This window comes from Vombatus ursinus, unplaced genomic scaffold (assembly GCF_900497805.2).
Source record: "Vombatus ursinus unplaced genomic scaffold, bare-nosed wombat genome assembly UNPS02014791.1, whole genome shotgun sequence".
Taxonomy (NCBI): Eukaryota; Metazoa; Chordata; class Mammalia; order Diprotodontia; family Vombatidae; genus Vombatus; species Vombatus ursinus.
Window position 1 is genome coordinate 69,166,147 of NW_020954569.1, and position 27,330 is coordinate 69,193,476.

General features: G+C 42.3%; 1 protein-coding gene across 2 annotated transcripts in view; it reads left to right on the top strand.

Annotated features, from left to right (window-relative positions):
- MAPK4 (mitogen-activated protein kinase 4) overlaps positions 1–27,330 on the top strand; it is a 223,736-nt gene that overhangs the window by 126,660 nt on the left and 69,746 nt on the right. For both annotated transcript variants that reach the window (XM_027868975.1, XM_027868976.1), the window contains one exon: positions 25,612–27,213. In XM_027868975.1, the coding sequence (XP_027724776.1) occupies positions 26,665–27,213 (549 nt within the window). In that variant the 5' untranslated portion in view covers positions 25,612–26,664. The remainder of the gene's footprint in view (positions 1–25,611; positions 27,214–27,330) is intronic.

The window sequence follows — 27,330 nt, forward strand, 5'->3', positions numbered from 1 at the left end:
TTAACTGGTCTTTGTACGACTTTGTGATTGATCTCCAAGTCTTTAGTGTCTGGTTACTTAGCCCAGTGAGTTAGAGCATGACTTTTAAGAGGCCAAGGCCTTGGGCCTGATTACTTAGGGTGGACAATTAGCTTTGTTTGCTCCCACGGCCACAGGCTGCATCCCAAGTTGTTCTATTCTTGGGTTCTGTTCATCAGTAGGAGAATAGAAATAAAGTGAAAACGTGGATATGGCTTAGTACAAAACCATCCCAGCTACTAGAGAAACAACAGAAAAAGTGTATCGTATCAATGGTAAGCCTATTCAGAGGACAGCAAACAGCATGACCTGGAGACTATGCCATAAAAAGATCAGATGAAAGAACTGGAGATATTTAACCTGGAGAAAGATGAGTAAGAGAGATGTGATAACTATCATGTAGAAAAGATGTAAAAAAGAAACTTAATTTTAAAAAAATTTATTTTTAAATTAAATTTTCAGTTAATGAGTATGTTTGTTTAATTTTTCACGACAAAATCTATTTTCTCTCCTACCTCCTCATTGAAAAGAAAGAAAAATGAAACCTACATAACAAATATGCATAATCACAAAGCAAATTCTAAGAGAAAACTTATCAGAGCTGTCCAAATGTGAAAGGAGCTTCTACAGGAGGCAACAGCTTCCCTATGATTGCAGGATTTCAAACTCAGGAAACAGGTCTGCCTGTCAGGAATGTGGTAGAGGGGACTCTTGTTCAGGTATGAGTTGGACTTCATGGCCTCTGAGACCCATTCCCACTTTGAGATGCTGTAATTCATGTCAGTCATGTCAAATTCAATATGAGATTATTATTAGAGGATTGTGGAGAGAAGTAGGAGAGGATTAAGAGCATCGCATGGGGGAGAGGGAGAGCAGGAGCAATTAGGAGACTAATTTTACTAAAGCGGAAGGGATCTAATATGGAGGAGTGAAAAGTAGGTTAACTAGATAGGCAGGGTCAGATTATGGAGGGCCCAGAGTGCCAGCTCTCTTCCTTCGGCCTATCTTTCTGACAATCTTCCCTTCAGCCTATGCCATCCTGTGCCATCTGTACCTTTCCTAGCCTCCATTTTCCTTTCTAGGAAAGTCCACTTCTTCTATGAAACCCTCCTCTTGGGTCTAATTGATGAGGTCCCTTTCAAGGGGGAGGGGTCCTAATGCCTGGATTTATCAAATTTCATTCATTTTGCCAGAAGTTTAAAAATAAAGTTATATCATCTCCAACTTATGTTTGCCTGGGAGGAGCAGCATGTATCTTGTGGCAGGGGTTCTTAACCTGTGGTGCGTGGACTGTGGATAGATTTCAGGGGGTCTGTGAACTTAAGGAAAACATTATATCTTTATTTTAGTATGGTTGGCTTCCTTTGTAATCTTATATATTTTCTTTTATGTATTTTATGTACTTACTTAAAAACATTATTCTGAGAGGGGATCTATAGATAGATTTTACCACCTTACCAAAGGGATTCAGGACACACCAAAAAATTAAGATCTCCTGGATTAGGGGGAATAGTTTTGGATTTTTTATGATGTCTATGTCGTAAAACCCAAGTTCAATGTCCATAAAGAAAATTAACACCTGAAGACTTGTCCAGAGACAAAGTCCATGTGATCTAGCCCTACCTAACATATTTATTGAAACTTTTCTCCCACTTTTCTCTTAGCTGAAATCTTCAGTTCCTCTCTGCATATTCACATACCACCCATACTTCTAGCACGAATCAATGAATAAGCATTTATTAAGCACCTACCATGTATCTGAGAGTACTAAGCACTGGTGACAAAAGACAAAAGCCAAACATTCCCTACCTTCAAGGCATCTGCATTCTAATGGCAGAGACATGTGCATATGCTGATATATGTGTGTGTACATCTCTCTGTATGTATACAATCCATATATACACCCATATATATGTGTGTGTGTATATATATATGCACAAGACATCATATAAATACACCCTCTATGTTTCTCTCTCTCTCTCTCTCTCTCTCTCTCTCTCTCCTCCTCTCCCTCTTCCCCCCCACTCCCCTCCCTCCCTCCTTCCCTCCCTCTCTCTTCAAGACATATACAAAGTACTGTCTAGAGCTGGGAGGACCAAAACAGGTTTCTTGCAATAAGGGTTGTTTGAGCTGAGTCTTAAAGAAAACCTGGGATCCCAGGAGGTGCAGGCAAGGAGGAAGAACATTCTAGGGCCTAGGCGGAAGGGACTGGGCATGAGGATGGGAGATGGAGCATTGAGTGTGAGAAACACAGATAGGCCAGTATGGAGGGGACCCACTTCTTCCATGAATTCCTCAACTCCTCCAGCCCACACAGCTGTCTCTCTACAGTCCTATAGCATTTATGGTATCTATACTTTGATTCCGTAACTTCTATTACTTAATTGTTTTTAAATCTTTTATTATTATTTAATTGTGTTTATTGCAGCTAAGTGGTACAGTGGATAGAGCACCACGCCTGGAGTCAGGAAGACCTGAGTTCAAATTTGGCCTCAGACATGGACTAGCTATATGACTCTGGGCAAGTCACTTAACCTTGTTTGCCTCAGTTTCTTCATCTGTAAAATGAGCTGGAGAAGGAAATGGCAAACCACTCCAGTATCTTTGCTAAAAAAAACCCATATAGGGTTATGAAGAGTCAAACACAACTGAAGAACAGTTGTGTTTATGTGCCAGCCTTGATTCTTCAATGAGATGATCAGTTTCTTGAGGGCAGACATGTGTCTTATAATTTTTGAAGCAGAGCCATGCAGTGGAAAGCTTGCTGGCTTTGGAACCAGCAGATCTGGGTTTGATCCCAGCTTTTGTCCCTTCCTCCCTGTTGCCTCAGGCAAGTTATTTAACCCTTCTGGGCCTCCGTTTCCTCATCTTTAAAATGAAAGAGTTAGACTACATGACCACTAAAGCACTTGTCCAGCTCTAAATCCCCATGATTCGATGTATCCCCCCCAGTGCCTCGTATTGTGTTGAGTACATAGCAGATGTTCAGTACATGCTTGTGAATTGGTTATCAAGAAGATAGATTGCTAGGTAGAGAGGAGGAAGTCTGTATATCCTTCGCCTGGAATCTAAGCTTCATGAAGACTAGAGAGCATGTGTTACATGAATTTTTTCTCTCCCTAAGGACCTAGAGTAGTATTTTATGTTTAGGGAATGTTTGATGGATAGCTTGTCCCAGCCAGACACAATCCTAGGTTTCCCTTCTTCACCTGGTGGTAATTAATAATAATAACAACAACCAGCATTTATATAGCACTGAAAGATTTGTAAAATGCTTTACAAAAGTTCTCATTTGATCCTCACAACAACCCTGAGAGGTAGATGCTTTTATTATCCCCACTTTTTAAAATGGGGAAACTGAGGCAAAGGTTAAGTGACTTGCCCAGGGTCACACAGTTAGTAAGTATTTGAGGCCAGATTTCAACTCAGGTCTTCCTGACTCTGTGTCTGGCACTGTATTCACTGAGCCAACCTAGCTGCCTAGACATTGGTTAGTGTGGAATGCACGGACAAGGGGATGTGTTTAGACCAATAGTCAGGGCTGGATTTCTCCAGAGGCAACTAGGCATTTTCCCACTGACCTGTGGAGTAATTTGAACTTTCTGCATTTAAAAAAGTGGGAAGGAGTATCCCTGGCTAGAAAGTCTACTTAAAGTCCCGAAATGGGACTATGCCCAGCCTTGTTTGCCAAGGTAGACTTGACCTACAAATGGCTGGGAATATGGCACTGAACTTTAAGATTCCTTTCCTGTGGCCTATTTACTCTAAAGTTAAACTGCATGGGCCTTTATTATTGCTAATAATAACATGTATATATAGGAATAACAACAATTAATGAAGAAAATACGTTCTAACACACTTTGCAACCATAAATTTTGTTATCAGTCAGAAGTAATATAGGTTGCATAAATTATCAGTTATAAGGGTCCAATCCCCTCACTTTACAGATAGGGAAACTGAGGCCCAAAGACATTATAATGTCACACGAGTAACAAGTAGCAGAGCCTGGATTCAAACCTAGTTCTTCTGTCACCACATCAGTGCTCTTTCCACTGAACCACAACAGCCTTAAGAGTATTGCTTCCCTGAGGCACAGAGAAGCATCTCTTTCTTCTCTGTACCATATACTGCAACTTGCTGGCTGTCATAGCCTCTCTGTGGGATACTCCTGCTCTCAAGGCAAACTCAAACTCACAACCGGTGACTTAGCAGCCACCTAGCCCTGCCCCAGAGATGTGCTCCCTCCACACTGAGGCAGCTGGCCCCAGCAGAAAGCCCTCTCCTCACCTAGGACCAGGCCCTGCCTCAGCTTCAAGAGGCCAGAATTTCCCTGAACTGGCTCTTTCTCATGCCTGTTTTATGTCTGTCACAACAGGGGCCAGGTGGACAACCTGTGCCCAAGCCGGCTTTATTAAAAGGTACTTCCTGAAAAGAGGGCATGTTTATTGTTACCTCAGCGTAACAGAGAAGTGGACGTACAGTAGAAAAACCGTTAGACTTGGAATGGGAAGATGTGGGTTCATGGCTCAGGAGTGTCATTTACCAGCTGCATGACTTTGGATAAGTCACTTAACTTTTCGGATCCCCCATTTCCTCTTTTGATCAGGGGAGACACAACAAGGTCTTTTGACTGGTTGGATATAAAGATTGTTTCATTCTTGTGTATTTAGCGCCTCCCACAATATCTGGCATATAGTAAGCGCTTAATAAATATTTGGTGATTGATTGTGAGGATCAAAGGAGATAATGGATTCAAAGTTCTTTGTAAATCTTTTTTTTTAATTTCTTTCATAATTTTTCCTCTCTTTCCTGACTCTCCCTTTGAAAATAAAAAAGAAAAACGAAATTCTTCTAACAAAGCCATATAGAAATATTTACTACTAATAATGTTACCATTATTTAATAATAATTAGTTATTCTCATACTTACTTAGAGAATCTCATAGATTTAGAGCTAGAAGGGACCTTAAAGATCATTGAATATAAACCCACTCCCCCAATTTGCAGATGGGGAAACTGAGGCTTAGAGAGGACAAATGACTTCTTCACTGCTGGTCAGTGTCTGAGGCAGTGTGGGAACTCAAGTTTTCCTGACTCCAAGTTCTAGCACTCTATCCTCCATCCCAAGTTGCCTCCTAACACTTAAACTTCAAAGTGCTTTCACATATGTGATCTCATATTGTTATTGTAACATTCCTGTAAGTTAATAGGGCAGGCATGATTAGTCCCATTTTACAGAGATGACAAAATTTGCCCCAGGTCACCCAGCTGGTTTGGGACAGAGCTAGAATGAGAATCCAGATCTCCTCATCCATCACTTTCTGTAGCTGGTCTTCCAGTCTAAGGGTTCAGGTAGCCTTAGGTGATGCACCCTCTGGGTCACCTTGGCATTGCCACCCCTACAGTTGAGTTGCCAGTGGGTCATAATACCATTCTTTCACCCCTGGCAAACAAGAAATCTAACAGCCAGAGAGAACGGGCTTGTTGTTTCTTCCTGTACTGAAAAGAATTCTCTTCTACCCTCTGTGCACAACCCCTGTGAATGATTGACCTCCCTGGAAATAATGGGAGCTAGCCATGCATTTCCATTGGCTGAGAATGGGCCATTGTGACTTGGTGAGAATCAGATCAATAAGAGGAAGTCCAATATTGTGTAACCCTGGGCAAATCACTTGACCCCAACTGCCTCACCAAAAAATTAAAAAAATTTAAAAAAATTAAAAATAAATCAGACAAAATCTCAAAGGGTTCAGAGTCAGTGTTTCCCCCTACTATAGGCAAAACAGCCTTCCTCTTCTACCACATGGTGGCCACCTACTTCAGCAAGGCAACCCCATTTGCATGCTCTCTCCATTGGGCCTACCTCTGAGCCTTTCTTTATACATGGAGTTTCTCCCACCCCTTCCTCTCCATCACACTATGTCTTTGAGTTTTGTGAAGCTCTGATAGAATATTATTATAATGCAGCTTATCACTTCCCAAATTCAGGTAAACCCTATATTAAAACATGCTTTGAGCTCACACTGATGCTCCACTCTGCTCCTCTGCTTTGGTTCGAACTCTGAAGAACAAGATGCACCTCCCAGGTTAACCTCATCTTACCTCTAACTCTAATCTTACCACCAGGCTGGTAACTCAACCTTTGATTGATATCACATCCATCAGCCTCCTCTTCCCTGTAATTGGAGGGCTGGAGGATAGAGTAAAACACCCAATGTCTTCCTTTATAGAGGTCAGAAGCTGGACTTTTCGGCTCACTCCACTTTGCATCTCTTGCTCTGCCTGGTTTCAATTCTACAAAACAAAATGCCCCTTCCCCAGGTACTCTCTAGTCTCCCCTGCAACCATTTTCCTGCCTCCTTTTGTGTGGTCTCCCCCCCCATTAGATTGTAAACTCCTTCAGGGCAGGCACTGCTGTTTTTTTGTTAATTGTATCCCCAGTGCTTAGCCCAGTGCCTGGCATGTAGTAGGTACTTAATAAATGTTCATTGGATTGGACTGGTTTAGTCAGTAAGTAGAATCAATAAACATTTATTAAATGTCTACTATGTGACAGACACAGGGCTAAGTCCTGGAAATACAAAGAAAATTTTATACATTTTCTTTTACAAATTGCCTTCCTCAAAACAACTCTTCAAGGTAGATGGTGCTGGCCTTTTGACCCTCATTCTACAGATGAGGAAACAGAGGCCCAGACTGGTAAATTGAAATGCCCAAGGTCAGCCCCAAGGAACAAGCAGAGGTGGATCTTGGACCCAAGTCTTCTGATCACTAGTCTAGTGCTCTTTCCTCTATGCCAAACTATCTTTCTTCTTCTTTTTAATTAACACGTCTGTTATCCTTTTTTAAAGTTCTATTGACATGGTTTTTTTTAAACATTACAAACATTTACAGATTACCACCTTTCTGTGTGAGCTCTCTTGTAACAAAGTAAGACAGTTAAGCAAAATTAACAATATAGTGACCTCATCTGAAAGAGGATGCAACTCTAAACATCTGAAGGACTCCCCCCCCATTTTTAAAGTGTTAATTAACAGAAATCAAATTTCTCTCCCTCCTCCTCCCCAACTCCATTGGAAAAAAAAGAAAAGAAAAGAAAAACAAATTCCCTAAAACAAATATGCGTAGTCAAGAAAAACAAATTCCCTCATTGACTGCATTAAAAAAGATGATGTCATCCTGAATCTATTACTTCTCTATTAGAAGGTGGCTAGTAGGTTTTATCATTGGCCCTCTGCATGGATGGTCATTGTATGGATCACAGCACGTACAGCTTTCCAAGTTGTTTATCCTCACAGTATTGTTGCTATTGTATAAATTGCTCACCTGCTTCTGTTCATTTCATTCTTGATTAGTTTATAAAAGTCATTAAAATTGTTTATTTTTTATTATGTTGGTGTCATAGTATAGATTGTTCTGGTCTGGCTCGTTTCACTCTAAATCAGTTCATTTCTATGTTTCTTTGAAGTCATGGATTTCCTCATTTCTTAAAAGCATATTAATATTCCATAATTTTCACATTCCTTGACTGATGGGCATCCCTTAGTTTCCAGTTTTCTTTTGATATTTTGCCACCACAAAAAGATTTGCTAAAAATATTTTTGTACATAAAAGAACTTTTCCTCCTTCTTTTGATCTCCTCTGGGTATAGGTCTAGAGTGGTGTAGCTGAACCAAATGACATGCATTGTTTAGTAACTTTATTTATAATTCCGAATTGTTTTCCATTCACAGGGCTACCAGCGCTGCATTAGAGGGCCTGTTTTCCACAGTCCATCCAGCATTTATCATTTTCCCTTTTTTATCATCTTTGCCAGTCTGGTTGTGTGAGGTAAAAGCTCACAATTGTTTTCATTTGCATTTTTTTTTAACTAGTAGTGATGAGGAGTGAGATACCTATAGCATCATATGGCTATAGATAGCCTGGATTTCTTCCACTGATAATTGCCTATTCCCATTCTTATGCAATTTATCAGTGGAGAATAGCTCTTATTCTTAAACATTTGAATCAGTTCCTAACATATCTTGGAAATTAGACCTTTATCATAGAAACTTCCTGCAAAGATTTTCCCCCAGTATTGTTTGTGCAAAGCTTTTTAATTTTATGCAATCAAAATTAGCCATTTGATCTTCTGTGATCTTTTTTTAATTTTTTTTTTCAGTCGAAGACAAGGTTTATTAGAACATTTGCCATATTGGCTGGACTCTTAAGGAATCTAAGCATTTGTATTGCTGATGCAAGTGGGTCACATCTTAAGAATCTGAGCACCTTAATGGAGACAAGATGAATCTTATATACAGAAAGACTGTGGGAGGGATCCAGAAGTGGCCAAATAGTCTGGGGTGACTGGAGGAGTCTGGGGTGACTGGTCTAAGGAGGATCTGGATGGGAGTGGCCACTAAGCTAGGGTGAACAGAACCAGTGGCTAGGTAGGATTAAGAGTGGGAAGTGGCCAGAGGCAATCAGGAGGTAATAGAACAGAATTGGGAGATTGGCCACAAGTCCAGGGCTTTAGATCCCAAAGACATGGTCTTTTTCTTTTAGGGGTTCAGATCCCATCCCCATCATTCCCGCCTCAAACAAATGGGACCCAAATTCTTTTGTGGTGAAGGGCAAAGGTATTGGCTTCTGAAACTACTTCCTGCTGGCAAGGGGTATAGAGCTGTCCCTGCCTCAAGGAGGTCCCAAAGAGGAAGTTGACTGGAACCAAGCACAGGCTTCATCCAGGGGATGATGGAGGATCATTGGCTGGTACCCACTGTTTGCTACCCACTGTAGGTGAATGGCCTGTAGTCTGGAAGACACATAGCTGACAGAAAAGACTGCAGGGCCCAGATATAGGGAGAAGTAAATGTATAAGAGCCCCATTAAAATCATTTACATTTGACCTACAGGATTATCAGATCTCATTACTTTTTCAAAAGTTTAAGTAACACTTTTGCAGGCAGAAGTTTTCTACCCCTGGGTTCAATAGTTACACAAATGAATTTGCCAGAGACTGACTTTTACTTCAATTATCACTGAAATTTTCCTCCCCAAACCAAACTGAAGATGTTTCTGACTTAATTTCAGTTGTTTGGGGGTATTTAATGACCACACATTGAAATGAAAAAACAAGATCTCACATACTTGCATTGATCTTTTATAGGCCACTTGCTCTGATTATAGAAATTTGCTATAAAAGGATAAAACAGGGACTAGATTTAGGGCCAAATATTTCAGGATAAAACGTCTTTAGCTGTTTGGATTCAGATAATTCAGTTTTCCAACCATGCAGTATTAAATCTACCTCATAGCCAGTCTCAGGAATAGCCAGGTGGGTAACATTCCTTTTCGAAGGAACACAATGGGGAAGCTGAACCAGGAGGCTCCCATCTTAGACTGAGGCTAAAATTATCCTCTCAGCTTTTCCCAGTGCAGATTTCCCACCTGTATCACATTCTCTCTGAGTAGTTTGTGGCATTTCTCTCAATGGTGGATTATTGACTATTGATTATGGATGGATTATGATCCATCAGACAACTCAAAATAAAATCACTTACGGTCCCATGAGTTTTTACCTCAAACAGAAAGTTTCACTAATCACAGCTTAGGGAAAACTTGTCCAGGATTTACATCTCAAATTTTAATTTGTCCTGGTGTAAAAAGCCAATTGTTAGAGATTATTTCTATACACTTGCAAATTCTCAGCAAACCATAACCCAAACAAGCTTTTTGTCAAGTTTACACATTAAAACAATAACCAACAATAGCCAAATCATTTTAGCTGTAACCAAATTATGAAAAGTTGCTTGATGTAACTGATACAAAAAGTTCACCAATTTGAAACTTGAAACAAACCCATTACCAATCAGGTGACTTCAATTTTGCTAAATGCATTTCCAAATTACTTTACACAGAGAATCAACATCATTAACAATTAAAACTGCAACTTTAAAAGAGTGTGCTTACCCAGGTTTGGAGGTTGAGCAGGGTGTGCTGAACCTGGGTGATACTTCCAGATAAAAGTTGCTCCGGGGCCCAAGGCCATTGCCAGTGGGGCCCACAAAGTAGCTGCTGCCCCTCTCCCCTCCTTCCTTTCACCAGGTGGGGGAGGAGGGTGAAACTCTCCTCTCCTATGAGAGGGATTAACAGATAACCTCTTGACTCAAGGGAAAGGAGTGGGAGAAGGGAGTGATGAGGATTGTAAGGAGGTGTTTCAAAACTCCTTAATGATTGATCACAGAACTTCCAGAATCTGCTAAGATGTTTTCAACTGTTTTAACTTTTCCCTGTAACCTCCATGAAGGAAGATTCAGGGGTGTAGAGGGAAGGGAGAAAGTAAGCCTCAGGGAACCAAAAAGCACCTGCAGTTTTCCCAGTTCCTATCACCAAGAGAATTGACAGAATTGGGCATATGCTTCCGGATAGGGCGTCTGTCCTGGTCCTCTATGCTTCGGAAGGTATACTCAGGTCCATGGCCTCAAACTGAACCAGCGGACCAAGAGCCTGAGAGCGTCAGGCTGAGTGGGAGACAGCCTTGTAACTATCTGCCCAAAAAGCACCTCCAAGCCTTCCTAGGTACTTGGAGTGTGACCCAACTGCAGGGGAGGAGGCTTACATACTGTCCACTCTTGGTTAGAGAAGAGCTTGGGGTTAAGGCAGCTTCCCCATATGGGCCACTAAAATGTTGAGATTTAGGGGTCTAGGGGTACTGGGACCCCAAAATCACAACACACTGGTCCTGCCCAAATGAATTTGACTCAAGTCTTCTTTCAATTAAAGACAAGGTTTATTAGAACATCCGCCATATTAACCAGTCTCTTAAGGAATCTAAGTATTTGTATCGCTAATGCAAGTCAGCCAAATATTAGGAATCTGAGCCTTCTGTGAGCTTTATCCCTTATCTGGTCATGAACTTTTTTCTTATCCATAGATCTCATAGGTAATTTTTTTCTTCTATCTTTCTCTAATTTGTTTATGATGCAGCCTTTTATATCTAGGTCCTGTATCTGTCTGGAGCTTATCTTGGTATAAAGTGTGAGGTGACATCTCATTTCTTCCATACTGCTGTCTGTTTTTCCAACAGTTTTTATCAAGTAGTCAGTCCTTATCTCAGTAGCTTTGTGTTTATCAAGTACTAGGCAACTAGATTAATTTGCTTTTATGTATTGTGTCCTTAATCTGTTCCACTAATTGATCTCTGTATATTTGAATCAGTACCAAATTCTCTTGAGAATTACTGCAGTGTAATACAGTTTGAGATCTGGTACTACTAGACCTCCTTTATTCCAACTTTTTTTTTTCATTATTTCCCTTGAGATTCTTGACCTTTTTTGCCTCCATAGGAATTTCATAATTATTTTTTTCTGGTTCTACAAAGCAATCCTTTGGCAGTTTGGTATGGAATTGAATGAGTAAATTGATTTCAGTAGTAGTGACATTTTTATTGCATTGACTCATCCTACCCATGACCAATTAATATTTTTCCAATTATTTAGTTCTTTGTTTCTGTAAACAGTGGTTTATAGTTGTGTTTATATGGTTCTTGTATATATCTTGGGGGGTAGATTCCCAAATATTTTCTACATTAAGAGCCAGACAGAATATAATTGGGTTCTAATATGGGTGTGAATTCTGGCTTCTGACATCTGACCTGTCTGATTCTGAGTTTTGCTAAATATCTTGTTATTAATTTATTCATTCAAATAAGCATTTATTAACCACCTATCATATGCAGGACACTGTGCTAGATGCTGAGGATACAAAGCAGAAATGAAAACAGTCTATCCTCAAGGAGTCTGCATTCTGCTGGGGGGATGTAACATGGGCTCAAGGAATGAGGGCTAGAAGGGCCCTCTAAGTCTGTCCAACCCACTCCCCTTATTTTCCACACAGACTTCAACAAAGAGAGTCTCAAGTTCAAATCCTGCCTCAGATACTTACTAGCCATGTGACCCTGGGCAGATCACTTAACCTCTCAACTGTAGGCTGCTGATAATAGGTACTGTAGATCAGGAAACAGGCCCAGAGGGGTTAAGTGACTTGGCCCATGGTCATACAGGTAAAAGTAACAGAGTCAGGATTTGAACGCAGATCTTCTGACTCCAAGCCTGACACTCTTTCCACTATACATATAAATTCATAAGAGTGTATGCGATAAATTTAGATAGGGAATAAAAAAAGGCTTTTTTTTAGGAGGTAATGCCTCACTTGAGCCTTGCAAGAAGCTAAAGATTCCCAGAGCAAGGGTAAAGAGAGATTGCATTCCAGGAATGGGGAACAGCCAGGGCACAGACACTCAGGAGGGATAAAGAGCGCTGAGCTCTCTCACCTGCTAGACTTTAAGCTTCTTGGGAAGATAGACGGGCTCCTCCTTTCCCCTTCCCTCCCATCACTCCCTTTGACAAGGGTGCCAGAGAGGGGACATCTATTCAGATTGAACCAAATTGCCCGAGGACCCTTTCTGTTGCTGTTGAGTTGTTTTTCAGTCATGTCTGACTCTTCCTGACCTCCTTTGGGGTTTTCTTGGCAAAGATACTGGTGTGGTTTGCCATTTCCTTCTCCAGTTCATTTGACAGGTGAGGAAACTGAGGTAAACAGGATTAAGACTTTCACAGGGTCACACAGGTAGAAGTGTCTGAGGGTATATTTGAACTCAAGACCTCCTGACTCCAGGCTTGGCACTCTATCCACTGTACTAACAACTGCCTCCATGAGAAGCCTTATATACCTGAGATTTCTAAATGCCTCTTATCCACCCTTCTCTCCTTTTCTCCTTCCAACAAATGTTTATTGAATGCCAATCATGTGCAAAGTTTTCTGTTCCTCTGTCTATTTCTTGGGAAGAAAATTGGCATCTTGTCCATTGTGAACACTTAAACATTTGTTTATTGGATCGAATTGATTTAATGCACTCTAGGAATGGAGCATATTCTTTCCCCAAACCTCTTTTTCTTGTAAAGGCCACATCTCCATCAAAGCTGGTGAGCTGTAATACGAAGACAAAACAGAAAACAATTCCTTCCTCTCAGCACTACTTTCTCCCTTCACCTCCTAAAGGGCGGTGGGTCAGAGTGGAGAGACAGAGAGAGACAGTAACAGAGACACAGAGAGACAGAGACAGAATGAGAACAGATCCTCCCCTCCCAAATCCATCTTGAGCCAGAAAATATTAGATGTTACAGCAATCTCCTTAGAATAGAGAGGGAGGGTTGTTAAGATGCCCCCATGTAGACCAACCCACCTAAAAACCTTTCCCCTGAAGATAAGACCCCAGGCTAGAGGATATACCTATCCTGCTCGGAATGTGCTCTTTAGGGCTTGGAGCTCAGATGGTATGTGTGCAGGTGGGACCCGCCAGCCCCTTCCTAGCTCTGCTCTGATATGAGAACGGCACTCTGAGCAGGGAACCAAGAAATGCTTACTGTGCTATTTTGGTAATGTTGGGAGGCTTGTAGAGTCTTTGTTCTCCCTGGCTGGTTACATAACTTAATGACATAAAGCTATGCAAAGGCTGAAGTGCTCAGAGTTGATTCTAAGGTGGCTTTCATTCCCCAGGCCCGAGGCTCTCTTTTTCCTCTGTTCTTTCTTCTTTCCTTCAGGACACACGCTACCCCTGCTTTGAGCTGCACACACAGAGGTAGCGGCTCTGTGGCAGCTTCAGGGAATCCCCTGTCCAGATGGTACCTTATATCATCAGTGACAGCAGGTTCTCCAGCAAGCTCAGGGCTGATTTAGTGGATTTAGAAAGAAAAATGAGCCATTGGGGCAGAGCAGTTGACTCAGAGTAGCGTGTGTGTGTGTGTGTGTGTGTGTGTGTGTGTGTGTAACACTGCTGTATCTGAAGCAGTTGGTTGAAGTCATTATGGGATGTAAAAGCCAAGGAAAAGAATCCCAGCATCCCAAGCCTAGAATCAGTCTATTTAGGGTATCCTGGGTAGGTTTAGTGTGAATTCTAGCCAAGTAGGGGAGGGGAAATGTGGAAGAGAAGAAATGGACTTTTTGTTGTTAGAGATCAAGGAAAGACCCTTTCTCACATTATTGCCTTGGCAACTAAAATTTAAACTTACATTGTGAGTTAGTTCCTAAGTGGCTTGGATCTGGGAAAAATTTATTAGGATAAGTTCTCATTCCCAATATCTCTGGGAAGAAGAGAAGGATCTGGGAGTGCAGAGGAAGAAATACTGTATTATTAGTTAGAACAGCCCATTCCCAAACATTTTTGGTCCCAGAATCTCTTTGAATTTTTTTTTTAACATTTCCATATTAGTCGTATTGTGAAAGGTAATAGACCAAAAAAAACCTCAAGAAAAATAAAGAAAATAAAAAAAGTATGCTTCAATCTGTATTCAGACACCATCAGTTCTTTCTCTGGGGATGGATAGCATTTTTCATAAGTCTCTGAGTTCTTTTGGATCATTGTATTGCTGAGAATAGCTATCCCTTTATATTCTTAGAAGTTACTGAGAACCCCAAAAGAGCCTTTCTTTCTGTAGGTTATTTGTTACTGTTGTTCAGTTGTACAGTCATATCTGACTCTTGGCAAAGATACTGGAGTGGTTTGCAATTTCCTTCTCTAGTGTGTCTCCATTTTATAGAAGAGGAACTGAGGCAAACAGAGGCTAAATGACTTGCCCAGGGTCACACAGCTAGTAAGTGTCTGAGGCCACATTTGAACTCGTATATTCCTCACTCCAAACCCACCACACCATTAACTGCCTTTATGTGGGCTGTAGCTGTATTTATTGTATCTATGGGCCTCAGTTTCCTCATCAGAAAAAGCAAAGAGGAAAGATTGGACCAAATGACCTCTAATATCCCTTCCCAGCTGTAGCTCTTTGATCTTAGGGTGCAAGAGAGCAACTGCTTCATGGAGTTAGCATTTTGGGAAGTGTAGTACAGTAGAAAGAGCCAGAAGCCCTGGGTTGACGACCCAAATATAATACTAATTGGCATGTAACTGAGTCACTTCATTTCTAAACCTTCCTTTCTCTGTCTATCAAAAGGGAATAATATTACCTGAATTATTCAGCTCACAGGGTTGTTGTGAGGCAAGTGCTTTGCAAATCTTCAAAACTATATAAAATAGTCAACTATTGTTATTTTAGCTTTAGAGCCTGGGATCTGTCCTCCAAAGCCCTGGATTTCTGGAAGGAAAAAAGGCTCTCTGTGACATGGACAGATCCAAGCCATTTAGAAACTAACTCACAATGTAAGTTTAAATTTTAGTCGCCAAAGCAGAAATGTCAGAAAGAATCTTCCCTTAATCTCTAACAGCAAAAAGCCCATTTCTTCTCTTCCCCATTTCCCCTCCCCTACTTAGGTAGAATTCACACTTAAGCTACCCAGCACACCCTAAATAGACCGATTCTAGGCTTGGGATGCTAGAACCCTTTTCCTTGGCTTTTACATCCCATTTGCTTTTATCCACAAGCCCCGTTCTCCTCCTGGATTGGGGATGGAGAAAAAAGTACTAGAATGAAAGAGAAGGTTGGTTTTGTTTCCTCCAGAACAAAGATTTGCTCACCTCTTCTCCCTCCCATCCTCAGGGTAGGGTACTGAAACCAGTGGAAGGCCAAGAATTACAGAATGGCCCTCTCAGTATGCACAGTGGCTTAGGACCTCACCAGGTATAGGTAATAGGCTAGAAAGGGGTTTGACTTCCTATCATTTTGTTCATATCAGACATAGAACACCCCTTCCCTCTCTAACAAGTGATTTTAAGACACCTTTGTGTCTGCGTGGTGCATACATGCACCTTCAAGTCATCTAAAAATTTAGCTAAAGCTTTCTCCCCTTGAGAGCGTTATCAAGCACATAGCCCAGTGCCTTGGTCAAGGCAAATTCCCAGATGCTAAACCAAACTTGAGGCAAAATCTCCAGGGCCTCAGCAGCTTCCTCTCTTTGGCAGCTACAGGGAATCATCATCACCTTCATCATCATAACAACTAATATTATGTAGCACTAAGATTTATATGGCACTGACAATGTGCCAGGCACTGTGTTAAGTGCTTTACAATTATTATTTGATCTTCACAACAACTCTAGGAGGTAGGTGCTATTATTATCCCCATTTTGTAGATGAGGGAACTGAGGCAAACAGAGGTTATATTACTTGCCCAAGGTCACGCAGCTAGTAAGTATCTGTGACTGAATTTGAACTCCAGAGTTCCTGACTCCAGGCCCAGGGCTCTATCTACTTTGCCACTTAGCTTCGGCCCCACCCCTTCCAGGAAGCCTTCCTACTGGACTCTTTGCCAATCACATTTTTGCAGAGTTTCTCTGACCCTCATACTCAGTTGTTTCTGAGGCGGGCCTTCTTTGCATACTGCAGATACTAATCTAGCTGAGGGTTAAGGCTAAAGGAAAGCAGACCACAGAGGCGTGCTAGAAAAGCAGACTGCTGGATTTGAAGTCAAAGGACTTGAATTCAAATTTTGACTTTGCCACTTACAATCTTTGTGATACTGAGCCATCACTTCATCTCTCTGGGCCTCAGTTTCCTCACCTGTAAATTAAGCAGTTGTATTAGAGGATCTGTAGAATCTCTCCCAGCTCTCCTAAATCCATTTCTGTTTGGTGAGAAGAGTAGCCTGGGAAGCTGAGATTATTGCTTCTCTGTTGATGATTTCTACATGGTGATGTCATCCTGTTTCATATTTCTGTCCCTAAGTTTCTACTTTTGTAAAATGGGAGCTGTTGAAGAGTAGGGTTGGTGACATGGGTGTGGATTTTGCCCAAGAAACTCCTACCATTTGAGTGCTGAAGTGGATAGGGAAAACGTCAAAGGAGACACTTCGAAGTCACAGTCCCACTGTATGAGGTCCTACCGAGCGCCATCCCTCTATCCTCACCAGCATCCAACAGTTCCTCAGTACTACCCATTTTGCAAAAGTAGAAACTAAGGGGCAGAAAAGCAAAATAAGCCAACATCTAAATTTAGGCATCATTAATAGAGAAACCATGAACTGAACCAAAGTTCATGGAGTAGGTGGATTTGGTTACAAAAAAGCCTGTACTTTCTGTACTTTCCAAGGTAGGGGAGGTAGCAAGAGCAGCCTGAGCCTCTCTGGACCTCTAAGCTACTTTATTGTAATGCAATGTTCATTCCAGAGGGACCTTTATTAAAATGAAGCTGATCCCCCAGAAGATGTAACACATTAATCCACTGTGATATATTGACCAAGTTATTATCTGGGAAAGTGGAGAGCTGAAGGCCCTGAAAGAATGGGATCAAGGGGTACTTAGTGAGGAGGGAGGGAGGAGGATAAAGTCCTATGCAGGAAATGCTGCTGGGGACCTGGGCTGCATAATGCAAAGAGTCTGGGGGCATGAGGCCATCAACAAAGAGGCAGGAGATGTGTCTTAACAGGGCAGGGCAGGAGAAGGGAAAAGAGCTGCTCTGAAACCAACTTGGTCTGCTTATGGAGCCAGCCAGGGCCTGGCTTTGAATGTGGCCTTGTATGGGATGGACTAGATGACCTTAAAGGTCCTTTCCACAGCTAAGACTGCACATGATTTTAAGCCATGAGACAAATGGCTCAAGAGTCCTGAGAACAGGCCTGTAAGTTCTCAAGATTCTTCAGGAGAAAGCTGCCTGGAAGATGCCTGTGAAATGTCATTGCCTCAGAGGGAGATGTCACTTCTGACAAAAATAAACAGCAGGGTGAGGTGGGGAAATCTGGAAGGTCAGAGGAAGAGGTCCAAAATTTAGATGCCTCAACACAGGAGAATGAAATAGACCCACGGAGATCCCAGAGAGGAAATAGTTCATATCATCCAGTCTCCTTAATCGACTGCCATGTAGGAGAAGAGAGGGAGGGCCTGTGACAAAGTGGGATTGGCATTCCCAGTGAGCAAGTTGGTCAAGTCTTGTCGAAAATGTAATGAAAAACTAGACTCAGGAATGGAGTACGAGTGTTGGGCTGGTTTTAGTGCTTGGATTTTTCTGTTGATGGTTTTTTTAGAGGCAATTCTGAGCAGGAAGCTAAGGAATTTAGGAAGTCCTCTGGGAACTTTACACCCATCTCCTTTCTGATCAGCTAAACTTAGGACCCTTTCCTCTTCCAGGCTGGTGAATAAAAAAATCCCCCAAGTTGGAAATAGAAAACTATCCCTCAAAATAGTGGCACCCTCTGCCATCCTCCTGCTGGAACCACCAGGTTTACTAGTTTTGGAGAGAAAGGAGGGAGTGTGATATAGTGGAAAGAATGTTGGATTTGGAATTAGAGGACCTGGTTCAAATCATGCTACTTACTACTTGACCTTGGGTAAGTCACAACCTCTCTGGGCCTCAGTCCCTCATCTATGGAATGACAGAATTAGACAACACAGTCCCTTCCATGGGACACAGCCCACAGAGATGGGTTCTTACCTGCTGGTCATGAGAGAGCCAAAGGTACATATCTGGTGAGCACCTTTAGGACAAGCACTTATTTTTTTCTTTGTAGCCTCAGTACCTAGGACAGTGCCTGACATAGAATTATTTGTTGATTGATTGTTGATCAGTCAGAAGATTTTAGAGTGATAAACTCTATTCAAATTGTAAGCTACAGAGAGTGGCAAAGGGCTCAGCATAGACCCCTCCATAGGGAATAAAGGAGGAACTTGAGGACAGGGGCTGTAGGAAGAGATAGGGGACAGTGAGAGCCAATAAAAGGGATGGGAGAATAGCACTGTTTGTGATAGTTGGATTCACTCTGGGGGTCCAATGAGTCAACACAAGACAAAATTTCCTTACAAATAGAGCTGTCCAAAATGGGCTGCCTTGGTCAGGTAATGAGTTCCCTATCACTGGAGATCTCCAAGTAGAAACTGGACCACCACTCATCACGGATGTTAAATATAAGATTCATGGGTAGATATTGAACTAGATAATCTCTAGTTTGGAGATTTGAAATGTCAAAGCAAATCCAGATGGGAACAGAGCCAATGCAGTAGTACAGGATAGGGGCCCCTGTATCCTGATTCCAAGAGGTTATATGCAATTGATTTTATCAAGAGCACTATGGCAAGTGATCCCCTGTCAGCCTTAGGGAGTGTGTGCTTCCCTAAGCCCCTGACTACAAGGGAGAGCCCTAGGGACCAGAGAGCAGGCAGCTGAGCTCTATATTTCTCACAGATCAGTGTATACAAGGCATTAAATTGTGAGAGCTACAAAGAATAAGACATGGAGCCTGATCTCCATAAGCTTGGAGTTTAGTTGGAGGTACGTGATGAACACATATGAAAAGACAACTCACAGCCCGAGGTAAGGTATCCTAAGTTAGCATCCCATTAAGAATGAAGGAGAGGACAGTCCTCCTGTGCTCCACCCTGGACAGACCACATTTGGAGTATCAAGTCCTGTTCTTAGCACAGAATTTAAGGAAGAACATTGGAGCATATTCGAAGAAAAGCAATTCATTAGGGGAGGGGACTGGAAAATGTGTCATACAAGGATAATAAAGGAACCAGAGAAAAGATGACTGATGGAAAACATGAGAGCTGTCCAAGTATCTGAAAGGCTGTCAGGGAGAGGAATTGGACTTATTGTGGTTGGCCCAGTTGGTTGCATTAAGAGTAATTGGTGGAAAGTACAAGGAGGCAGATCTAGGTTTGACATAAAGAAATGCTTCCTGACAATTAGAGGGCTTTAAGTCAAAGGGGCTAAGTGAGGAGGGAGTGTTTTCCCTTCCCACTGAAGGGAACAGGCTGAATGACCACTTGTAGGATATGTTGTAGGGGGAATTCCTGACTGGATAAGGTCTGGACTGGGATGCTTCTGAGGTTCCTTCACATTCTGAGATTCTGTGATTCTAAGTATTAAACAAGTCATGCATCCAGGGGGGGAGGGGGAGGGGAATCATGGATTAGGTAGTTTTTGGGTTAAGCCAGGAGGTAGGAGGGCATTCCAGGGAGGGCAATATAGCATTGTCAAACATGAAGAGGTGAGAGTACACAAAGTATGTTCAGTGGACAGTCAGCATTTATTAAGCACCTACTGTGTGCCAGCACTGTGCTAAGTACTGGGGATACAAAGAAAAGCAAAATAAACAAAAAAAAAAATCCTTCGTCTCAAAGAGCTCATAGCGTAATGGAGGAGATAACATGCTAACAAGTATGAACAAACGAGATATATCCCGGATAAATTGGGGATAATCTCAGAGGGAAAGCACTAAGATTGAGGAGTTCTGAGAAGGTCTTGTAGAAGGTGGGCTTTAGCTAAGACTTGAAGGAAACCAGTTATAAGATTCTATGGTCTCTGTCTGAGAAGTGTTGATAATCAAATGAGGAGCATACAGTCACACTTTCACAAAGAATGGGATGTTTCATCCCAAGGAGAGGGATGGTTTTTTAATGTATAATATTGCCTTTCAGTTATATGTAGACGAGTTATCTGCCCTTCATCCTATCTGCTGGGTATGTGGTTTTGGACTGACTTGTGACACTGTTACTTTCCTGGGTTATCTGTTATTGATAGCATCTCTGAGGCATCTCACCTTTCTGTAGCTTTGATTTCAGTAATTTCCCTGTCTCTGTTTACAGCCCAGCAGGCAAAAGTGGGAAGGGAAGAAGGTTCAAGTTTCTCTCCTTTCGAACTGAGTCAGCAAAATTCAACAATTTGAAAAACATTTCTTTTTATTTCCTGGTACATACAAGGTGTTGGGCTCATTGTCTCTGGGGATACATAGATTAAAAAAATACAAAAACAAAAACAAAAAACCACCATTTTCTGCAACCAAGGACTTTACAGTTCATGGGGGGGGGATGAAAGATGTGTGCAAAAATTAGTGTGATACAAGGTGAAATGTAACCAGGACAAAAGAGAAATTGAGACAAAGGGTTCCAGGCAAATCTTTGAGAGAAGAAATTGCTTTCATCTGGAGAAAGAGTGAGGTAAGAAATCAGAGAAAGCTGTCTGGAGGAGTTGGTCTTGAGATAGGTCCCTGAAAGGATTTCAACAGACTGAGACAAAAAGGAAGAATGTTCTAGGTATAGGGGATCACTCATGAGTACATAACCATGGGAAAGAAGACAAGATTGTAGAACAGCTGGTAGCCCTCTGTACATGTGTCTGAGACACCTCTCCCAGCTCTGTCTCCTAGAAAGTAAGCAGAGTATGTGAAGCAAAGCAGTGTGAGCCTGGAAAACAGAATATATGAAAGGTAGTGGTGTGACACAGGACTGAAAAGGAAGTCAAATTGTGAAAGGCCTCAAATGCCAGGATAAGAAGTCTGTCTGTATTTTATGCAGTAGGTAATGGGGAGCCATGGAAAGTTTTTGAGTAGGGTAGGGACAGGTCAGACCCAGGCCTTAGAAATATAATTGTTTCAGGGTTATGAGGAAGATGGTTAGAGAAGGGGAGCTAAAAGAGACAGAGAGACCAATTAGGAACATGAGGAAAGCCTGAATTATGGCTTTTCTCCGTTGAGAGGCAGAATCAGCAGGAATTGAAACACTTAATTACCTTCCCTGCCAAGAACAATGCTTAAAGAATTAAGTCAGCTCTGGTTAGGCTGATGATTCCCATTCCCAAGACAGAAGCTGATGGGAAAGCACAGCAGCTTCCTAGCTTCTCCTGATTCGGGGCCTTCCCAGTGTGGCTTTATTAACAGGTTAGAGCAGAAAGGGCACTGAGCTGTCAGCCAGGGGATGGAGGCTCTAGGCCTGACTCGTCAATAATTAGCTGTTGCTAGCTACGGCTTTGTTTAGGCAAAGGCTTTACCCCACTCAGCCTCAGTTCACTCACCCCTCAAATGAGGGGGTTGGATTAAATGATCTCAAAGGTCTTTCCCAACTGTCTCATTCTGATTTTTTTTTAATTCTTTCATTATTGGGTCTAATGAATGTTTAGTAAAATTGTTGAAGACAGCAGTATGTTGTAATGAAATGAACCCTGGATTTCAAAGGCTCTTCTTGGTGTAGCTTTGATGTGTACCAACCATGTGCCTGTTTTATATCTTTGAGCCTCAGTTTCCTTGTCTGGTAAGTGGGATGATAATATTTGAACTACGTACTTCTACGATTGTTTTGAAGAACTGTAAGGCTCTTATTTATTAAGTGCCTACCATGTGCAAAGAAAGTGTAATGATAGGTGCTGGGGCTACAAAGATAGGTACAACATAGGCCTGCCTTCATGGAGCTTACTCTCTAATGGGAGTAAAGATGTACAGATCTCCGTGGCACAAGGGAAAGAAAGAGGGACGCAAAGCAGACACTCAGACAAAAAGCTGTGAGATACCTGAGGAAGAAGAAAACATTGGTTCTTGAGTTTGAGGACTTGTGTTCAAAACCCACCCCTGATGCTCGGCATGCCCTTGGGCAAGACTTCACTACCCTTGGGCCTTAATTTCCTTATCTGTAAATTGAGGGAGTTGGATATAACAGTCCCTTCTAGCTCTAAATCTGTAATCAAATGAATATTCACTGGGATGGGGAGAGTAGAGCAGTAGGTTTAATCAAGGAAGGCTACATAGAAGAAATGTCACTCAAGTTGAACCTTGAAAAAAAAGGGATATCCAGGGGTGTGTGTGTGTGTGTGTGTGTGTGTGTGTAGGGGGTTGGAGGTATTGGGATTAATGAGGGTTGGTTCATTCTAGGCATGAGGTATAGCATAAGACAGGAGAGAAAAGAACAATTACTGGGATGTATAGTACAGTTTTGCCTTAGTGTAGAACACGGAAGAAGGTTGGAATGGAGTCACCCTAGGCAGGGCTTTCAAAGCTGGGATCATCAGTTTTTACTTTATTTGGTAGACAATGGAGAGCCACTAAAGGTTCCTGACTAGAGGAATTATACAAATATGTAAATGGGAATCAGTATGGCATAGGAGAAAGAACTGTATTTGGAGTCATGAGATCTAGTTTCAGATCCATGGCCCTTGGCCAATCATTTACCTTCGCTGGACTCCAGTTTCCTCAACTATAAAAGGTGAGGATTGAACTAGCTCACATCTAAAGTTGCTTCTAGCTCTGTAACCTAATTAACAATGGCCACAATAATGGAGCATGAGTTCCATATAACTGGAACCCCTCATTACTGCAAGCTTGGGATATGGTATATCGGATTAATTGTTGTTGTTCACTTGTTTTTAGTCGTATCCAACTCTCCATGGCCCCATTTGGGGTTTTCTTGACAAGGATACTGGGGTGGTTTGCCATTTCCTTCTCCAGATCATTTTACAGGTAAGGAAACTGAGGCAAAAAGGGATAAGTGACTTGCCCAGGGTCACACAGCTAATGTCTGAGGCCAGATTTGAACTCAGGAAAATGAGTCTTCCTGACTCCAGGCTCGGCACTCCATGCCCTATGGCGCCACCTAGCTGCCTAGATAATAACTAGATAATCAAAGTTAATGAAAATATAGTTCAAGCCCCCATCCAGTAATTCTCTACTAACAGATCAGATGTAATCCATAAATCAAATAACAAAATGCTTAAATGAGACAAAACAATCAAATAAATAGCAGATAATCAAGCAATAGACTCATCCTCAGTTTTCTGTGCACAAAGAGAAACAGTCTTTCGCAGACTCCCATGCTGATAAGGGAAAGTGAAAATTCCCTGGACAGTCTCCAGTGAGATTGTGTTGTGGCTGGGTCACTTCTCAAATCTCTGTGTTCTAGAAACCCACTGGGTCTTACTGTTCCCATTGTCCCAGAGGGTCCCTTGCCATTGTCACTCTCCTCTGCCTTCAGAGCCATCATCTGCCAAAGCTCCAACCTCTTCCATCATCATCTGTATCTGAATCCACTTGCTATTTCTCTACTAGAGTCATCTGTTAGAGCTCTTATTGGCCGTGATGCTGTTGGCTGCTTCCCCTCTGGGTGGGACAGGGAGAGAGTGTTATCCCTCTCTTGAGACTGGCCCAGGCCAATATGCTTGTGTGCCAATCAATACCTTTTCAGCTCTTTTGTTAGAAAGGCCATGCCACACCTGACTGACACAAAAGACTCCCTCATGAAATTGTCAAGACCTGTCAAGGCTGGTTAAGACCTATCATGGCTGTCAAGATCTTTTCTTTTTATTGACTCATAATCCCCTCACTGGGTTATTTCAGTGAATTTCTTACATCTCCCATCATGCCTCTGGTAGTTATCCACATAGTCCATGTAAATTGCCTTCAGATTTCAATGTCTCAGTCAAAGTGACACTTGAGGGGAAAAGGTACACTTGGGGACTTTTGCCCTATGTTCCTGTCACTATAGTAAAGACCTTTGTCCCCCCATATTGTTTTTGCCGTTGTTATTACTTGTTATTTTTGTGAAGAATCTCTAGAATGTATTTATCCAATATTCACATGTAAATGCATTTGGAATTAAAACACAAATGATTTTTGTAAATTATTTGCCTTTTGTATCTTCCCATGCTCCCTATTCCCTACCCTTAATCTTAGAGAATTAAGAGCTGGCTGCTGTATTACTTGATTATTTCACTGGTTGCATGTGCGTGGGAGGAGGCTGACAAAGTTAAAGGTACTCATCAAAGATGGTCTCTATGCAACTTCTGCCCAACTATCAGTATTTATTTTAATAAATCCATGCAAGCTGAACACATGGTGGTTATCCAATAAAATGCTACCTTGTCCTGTTTCCCTCCTTTGTCCTGAATACATAATCACTCCTTCCTGGTGCCTGGTGTATGTGCTTTCTCCCTAATCCCATGGGGTTTATTAGCCCCAGGACAGCTGCTCATGTTTTAGAAGCTATGATCAGTTTGTCCAGGTAGCCTTCCATGGACTTTCCATTTCTGGCTATTGTATCTGTCATTTGAGCAAGTTGCCACCAGGGGGATGATAGCAGAGACCTCACCTTTACATGATGGTCTGAACAACAGTGTTCCCTTTAGGTGCAGTTAACAGCCAGAGACTGTAACTCACTGCAGAAGCAAAGAGTGCTCAGTGTGCCCAAGTGTATTAAGGAGAGGTCTTTGTTCTGGGTTGCTGAGCACAGAATGTCTTGTTTGTTGTAGTTGCGACAGAATTTTCTCAATTTAGTGGATAAAACCTCTGGTCTGGAATCAGGAAAAAACAAAACAAAACACCTGAGTTTAAATACAGCCTCATAAACTTACTAGCTGTCTGACCTTGGGCAGGTCACCTAAGCTCTGCCTGCCTCAGTTTCCTCATCTGTTAAATAGTGATAATAATAGCACCTACCTCCCAGGGTTATTATGAGGATAAAATGAGATAATATTTGTAACGTACTTTGCAAACCTTAAAATATTATACAAATACTACTATTAATAATAACAATAATTTGGCAAATGTATTTATATTACCTAAATAGATAGCTAGTAAAAGCCGTAAGTCTAACTAGATCTCAGTCTAGAGGAAATAATTTCTTCAGGTATTCAAATGTTTGCAAAAGAAGGGAGGTGGGAAAAAGTGTGGGAGAAAAGCTGGGATGTAGCAACTTTGACTTTTGTCTGCAGTGAGTTATTTTTTACCCCCTTTCAGAGGAGCAATGCTGATATGTGTGTTTGAAGAGCATAACTAATGAATTTCCAAAAGGTCAGGGCTGATAGTTCCCACCTACAGCTTTGCTCATGTTAACCTTCAGAGAACAGGAATTTACATAAAAGGCTTACCATTTGATGGTCTTATCAAACCAATCAATCTTTCCTCTCTTCCAGGAGAAGAGCTGTGAACAGGCAACAGTGTTAGCCAGACTGCCTGCTCTATACCAGAAACCCCACTAGTGAGCAGTGTTTCAACCTGCTCAACGGATCAAATAACATTTGGGCTGATTAACAAAAGACATGCAAGTGGGAAGGTGTCAGAAGCCAGAGTGTGGAAATTTACCCAGGGTTGCTACTTCGGGGACGCTCAGTCTGAAAGATGCTGCAGTTAGGAGAGTCTTGGATCTAATTGGAAATGAAATTGGGAACCAGGCAGACAGCAGCAAGTATGAAGAAGTGAGAGAGAGTGCTACCCAAGCTGCTCCCATCTGAAGCTGTGGGAAGGAAGCTGAATGTCCCAGGACCTGCCCAGCAGTGGTCCATGAGCTCCAGTGTGAATGACAGCCTAGTCTTTCTCCAGCATTCTCCACTGATGCCATTCTGCCTGCTTTGAGTTTGAACGCTTGAGTGGAAGCCCCAAGAGCTGGCTAAGCCAGTCAATGCCTTGAATTTTGGGGGCATGGGAAGAAGCCACTGGCGCTGAATTACCACCAAGCTTTTGAAAACCTAAAGTCCTAAGGCATCACCAAATAGTCCCTGAATTGCAGAGCAGAGGACTGTCTCCACTGGAACTCTTTAATTTGTAATTAACAAAGGATTTAAAAGGAGACTCTTTCTGAAGCTCTTACTTCAAGGACCAGAGTTAAAAAGACCCCAGCTAAAGATGGTATGCTTTCTGGATATATGGTCATCTTTACAAATACATCGGTACTTTCCACCAAGATGCTCCATTTCAAAGAATTTTGAACCACTTAGACACAGAGATTGCTGAGAGTGAAGAATAGTCTTCTCCTTGACCTCATTTGAAACTGTCTTCCCTGGCCCCAGTGAGTAGCACACATACCCCTGTTGTGTCTGGACATTGGAAGGTCAACAGGTCACCAGGACAGAACCTTCTTCCAGATGCTTGACTTAATGGGATGAGGAGTGTTAGTGGAGACAGTGACTTGGGCTCAGTCTCTCTCCCTCCCTCCTCTCTCACACAGGTAGCCTTACAGCACTGAGCTGATGATGGCTGAGAAGGGTGACTGCATTGCGAACATGTATGGCTATGACCTTGGCGGGCGCTTTGTCGACTTCCGACCCCTGGGATTTGGCGTCAATGGCCTAGTGCTTTCGGCCACAGACAGCCAGACCTGCCGGAAGGTGGCAGTGAAGAAGATCGCTATGAGCGATGCCCAGAGCATGAAGCATGCGCTGCGGGAAATTAAGATCATCCGCCGCCTCGACCATGACAACATTGTGAAGGTGTACGAGGTCCTTGGACCCAAGGGGGCTGACCTTCACGGGGAGCTTTTTAAGTTCAACATGGCCTACATTGTCCAGGAGTACATGGAAACAGACTTAGCGCGCTTGCTGGAGCAGGGCACACTGGCCGAGGAACATGCCAAACTGTTCATGTACCAGCTGCTTCGTGGGCTCAAGTACATTCACTCTGCCAACGTGTTACACAGGGACCTGAAACCGGCCAACATCTTCATCAGCACGGAAGATCTCGTGCTGAAGATTGGTGACTTCGGCTTGGCGAGGATTGTGGATCAGCATTATTCTCACAAGGTACCTCTGGCTGGGGTTGCTGTTGGGGCTGTGGGAGAGGGTCTAGGGGGCAGGCGGGGCATGTCATGGGAATATTCAGAGGTGCCAGGGAGGATTTCTTGAGCACTTCACATCCGT